The 4946-nt window shown below is 43.0% G+C and overlaps 1 protein-coding gene across 1 annotated transcript in view; it reads right to left on the bottom strand.

Annotated features, from left to right (window-relative positions):
- Positions 1-4946, bottom strand: part of Cds1 (CDP-diacylglycerol synthase 1) — a 75331-nt gene that overhangs the window by 10409 nt on the left and 59976 nt on the right. Inside the window, exons 7-8 of the mRNA XM_005359570.3 lie at positions 3029-3111; positions 1719-1806 (exon numbers count right to left, since the gene is read on the bottom strand). Of these exons, the coding sequence (XP_005359627.1) occupies positions 1719-1806; positions 3029-3111 (171 nt within the window). The remainder of the gene's footprint in view (positions 1-1718; positions 1807-3028; positions 3112-4946) is intronic.

Below are 4946 nucleotides of genomic sequence, written 5' to 3'. Positions count from 1 at the left end.
GCTATAAGTTCAATAGCAAAATAATTTCCTCACGCCTTGCATGCTTCTCTTAGAGTGAGATTATTAGTCATCCCATGCAAACCAATGCTGACCCGCCGCTGACCACAAGGCACAGCCGCGCAGCAGTCCAGGTGGTCTCATGTGTCAGGTAGGCCGAGCAGACAGGGTCCCACTACGTAGCCCACTGGGTCTAGAATTCGCAACCCTCATGCCTCAGCCTCTCCACTGATAAGGTTATAAATTTGTACTAGTATGCTCAGCTCAGTCCTAATATGCAAGATACATGAGATTTCCTTCATGTATTCAACACCCACCCCCATAATCGACGTCTACCTTTAGGTAGAAAGGAACAGATAGTGCTCTGAGAATAGATACTGCGTCTGTTTCAGTCTGGCTACTATTTCCCAGTCAATGAGACATTCAGGGAGGAAAATCTGGAGGGAAGTCCGGAACTCAGTGGGGTAAGGGATAGGAGAGAAAACTCAGGAGCTGTGGTATAATCACCCTACACTGCGAAGGAAGGTAAGCGTTCAGATGCGTACGACTCAGGGGGAAGGAATGGGTCACAGCCCTGGCTACCTGAGTTCCTTGTAGACTATTTAACTTGGAAGTTGAGAAACCTCATTGCTAAACTAGCTGGCAGCAATGGTTTCTTAACAAATCTGGTGACAGTTTTGCCACAGAGAAGGAACCAATGCACCTTCTCCTGGGAACAATTCTGTGTCTGTACTGGTGCCATCGAGTGGGCTCCAAGTGTCTGCTGATTACTTAAGAAAGCGTCGAGCTGACTCACACCAGATCATAAGTGAATTGCACAACTTCCTGGGCATATCATACAAATAATCTCCTTTGCTGAAATCACCTGAAAGGCATTCAAAACCAGTCCCTAGGATTCCTGCACGGGTCTCAGTCTCATGCAGCATGTTAGTTTAGAGCTCAGCCCACGCAGCAGCTTTAGACACAGCTCAGAGATGCATACTTTTCATGTCAGGAGCCCACAAGAGGAGAGCTGAGGGAGGCACTGTGAGGGGCAGGCTACCCACACGCTCCCCAGGAGTGGCACACTTCATCACATGGCTCCCAACAGCACAAGGCTAATTCAGACTCCAGCTGCTCCTCCCTAACAGCTTCCCTCTCAGCCAAGGAATGTGTGTGAGATCCTATTAAACACTTGGCTCAGTGTGGAAACTGAATCCTACATGAAGTCCCAACATAAAAAGCTCTTTAAAAAAAAAAAAGTCCAAGGAAAAGGTTGGATTTCTCATGAAGAACTGGTTTTTCTTGCCCAAAATGAGATCTGAATAATCTAATTCATACCCTTGCCTCCACTGTCCATAAACAGAACCAAATCAAGGCAAAATGGCAGGCTGTTCACGTGTGCTTTCCTCCTTGTCTCAACCTCTTACCACTGGCTTTAGATCCTCCAGTCTTTTACGTAGATGAACTTGGGAATCTTTGGAGGACAGTACATAAAGACTGTGCGCCTTGTTCTTTTAGGAAGTTTAGTAACAGACAGCATAGCTAGCCACGGGAATGCTGGGAGTGGGTTAAAGAAGTGAGCAATGAAGATGAGCCCACACAAGCAGGGGAAAATAGAGTTGGGCCCCCATGGAGGACCCAGCCGGACACATGACAGCAGAGGGAACTCCTGCCCTCCATGGTAGTGCTCTGTGGCCTGGAAGCCTGTGGGAAGGGCGTCTGTCTAACATTTCCATTACCTTAATTAAGGGAGTTCTTCCAAAAAAGAATCCGAAAAGGTAAGCAGTGATGTCGTTGCAGATGACGCTTGATATTGGAACAAGGAACCTTGAAAAGATTAGCAGAGAAAAGTCTGTGTGGTTAGACAGCGAACGCTTCTCCCCTCTACAGCTCAGAGTGAACCCACGTTACACCCTTTAGCTCACACAGTGGACAGAGCAGAGCAGAGCACAGGGCAAGGCCTAGGAGAAGCAGAAAATACCACTCGCTCCTTTAGCCAGGAGACGGAGAAAATCTATCTCTAAACTTAGAAAACGCTGCTAAAGAAACTATTAAATAACCAATCTCCATAGTTACACATATTTACATTTTAGTTTTGTAAGGAATAACTTTTCAGGAACTATCGCCTCTCAAGAAGAGCAGCCTTGTGAAATGCAAAACAAGTCACTTGTGCAAGCAGAGACTAAAGTGACAAGCTCACGCCAGGCTCTTAATGCAAATTCTCCTTCTGGAAAATTATTAATCTTAATTCGATCTCAGCTTATGTCACACGCTGATAACTTTGCAGAACCTATTTAAATAAGCAACATTTCTCCCTCAATTGAAAGGTTTTATATGATATCCATCCCTAAACTAGAGTGTTTATACAAACACGTGGGCATTTTAGTAAGCCGTCAGGAGGGTCAATTTATCCTGGCAAACTCCAGTTAGCTATGAATGATTCTAGTTGCTGACTTTGCGATGGATGTGGAGGGGTAAGACTCGTGTTCACAGTCTAGATGCATGCACAGAGAATTTATTAAGCCTTTCTTCATTCCCGTTTGTTTCTAATTATGAATCTGGATTACTTTTAGTTAATAAAAATGCTGTCTGAATCTGCAAAGCCCAGTGCTGTGGAGCACCCAGCTCTGCACACACACGGTCTAGAAGCTTGTTCCTTCCCAGAGTGGAGCAGGACCTGCCCAAGTGTCTCCTGGAGAAAAGGCACTTCTCCAGCCTGCTAACTGGAAGCCAGATCCCACCTACTTTCTGCACTCCATGTAGATAACATCTAACCTTTGCTTTTAAAACACAACGCTGGGGTTTGTTAGCATCTAAAAATGGAACTGGGTTTTGGGGAAGACTTTCTGCATTTTGCTTGGAACTAGAAGAAAGGGTCTCCAGTCACTGGATAGGCATTCTGTGCTGGGTTGTGAAACAGTAAGAGTCAGTGAGATAGCAAGTGGTCTCCATGCAGTAGTGGAAACCAGAAAGCTACTGCCTGGCGTTAGGGGGTTTAAAGGGCAACACATGAAAACAGAATGCAGCATAACACAACATAATCCCTTACCATATCATGCCTTCAAACAGATTTTGGATGACAAGATGTGACTGAGTAACGGTTATCAGTAAAGTGACATGGGTCCATGCGAACTGTCAACAGCCCAACAACACAGAAGTTAGCAAACACGGCTCATTAAACAGCCAATTAGCAAGAGCGATTTTGAAACACAAGTTTTCTGCCATGACTTCTGATCAAACTTTGTAAGATAGGATCATACAAACAAAACAGTGTGGTTAGTAAATTACACTCTTCACATTGTCTACTAAAACCCTGAAATAACAAAAACATTTAGCAAAATTATTTTAATTTATAGATAAAAGGAATGCTAATACCAGTGAGACATACTACTAAGTCTTTAAAATCACAAAGAAATAAGGCGCCATCTTAGAGCACTCTGTTGACAGCATCGCTGTGGTGTGAGGAAGCAGTGCTGGTCTCTGAGAGCGCCACAGTTAGCATGCTGAAGCTGCAGTCTCTCCTGAGTTTCCTGACAACCTTCCCTGCAGAGTTATTCTAACTTCGAATGCTTGAAACCCTCAGGATTCAACTGCCTTTACGTTCCATCTTTTCATGCTGAAAGACGATCTTTCTAAGTCTGCTCAATGACATGATGCAATTTCAGAATTTCAAAGCCCTGTGCTGTTTCCCTCATCACGCCCGCTTGGCCCTCAGCCTGAGGGTGGGCTGTTTTAGTGACTATAGTATAATTACTATGAGCAGAATGTGAACCAAAAACAGTCATTCTGTGTACTCATCAGATAAACTGCTTTGGCAATTAGGAAGTGATTTTTTTAAATAATTCAGATTTTTATTTACTCTTAAACATTATTTATATTTTAACACGATATTTTATGTTGACTGCTTTCTTCTAGTCTACTGGTATACACTTAAAGGAACCAAGCACTTTACAGTAGTTACATTACAATACACCCTTTTTTCCAATAGGCAACTGGCCCTATTATACTGCACAGCTGGCCTGCTACATACAGTTAATCCTATACCCACAAATCCAGGAACCACAGGTACATGGATCAATATGCACACTTATTCTTTTTTTGTCATTATTCCCCAAGCAATAACTATTTGCACAGGATTTGACTATGTCAAATCTTATAATTAACAGGAATGATGTGAGGTACAAAGGAGGATCCAATGGACCATTGAGAAACAGAAGGCGCTCAAGCGTGCAGAGTTTGTCATTCACAAGGGTCCTAGAACTGTGTTCCTGACAGGAGGTCTGGTTATTTCCAACCAGTCTTGATGTTCTTAGATCTCATTAAGATTTTATTCTAGGATCACCTGAAATTATAAATGTAGAAAACACTACAGATTTCTTAGCGATAATAATTTGTGGAATGTCTTCTTAAAGAAACGCTCAAGTGGGAAGTATGAGTCGACCTGAGAAACGCCTTGCTGATCCCGGAGTCGCACCTCTCAGAACTGCATTGTACTTTAGACTTGTAATTAGCTCTGCTTTAGGGAAACGAGAAGCTCACTGTGGATCTTGCTTCTCTCCACCGAACAAACTACCTGAGGGCAACGATGACTATGGCTGACCATAACCACCACGAAACCACATACTCTGCACTACGCTGAAGCCAACAGCCGGTGTCCAAGGACACCTTCAATACGTGACACAAACTTGCTAGGCTTCAGCAACTATCCCAGAGATGAGTTCCCACAGTCAGGAAATTCAAACTTATCATTTACATTATTTCCTTTGAAAATACCTAAAAATGTTTCAGGAACACTTTAGGGACAGTTGTATATTTTAAATCTCAAAATCTTTTCAAATTCAACATTTCGTATCTAATGAACACATAAAAAACCTGATAAATTCTTCGGGCTCGGGTAAGACATTAACTAGCTAATTTGACTGTTATCTCTTCACGTACAGGAAGGAAGATGAATGCAACTATGGAAA

This window comes from Microtus ochrogaster, linkage group LG1, assembly GCF_000317375.1.
Source record: "Microtus ochrogaster isolate Prairie Vole_2 linkage group LG1, MicOch1.0, whole genome shotgun sequence".
Classification (NCBI taxonomy): Eukaryota; Metazoa; Chordata; class Mammalia; order Rodentia; family Cricetidae; genus Microtus; species Microtus ochrogaster.
This window is presented reverse-complemented; position numbering and strand designations above follow the sequence as displayed.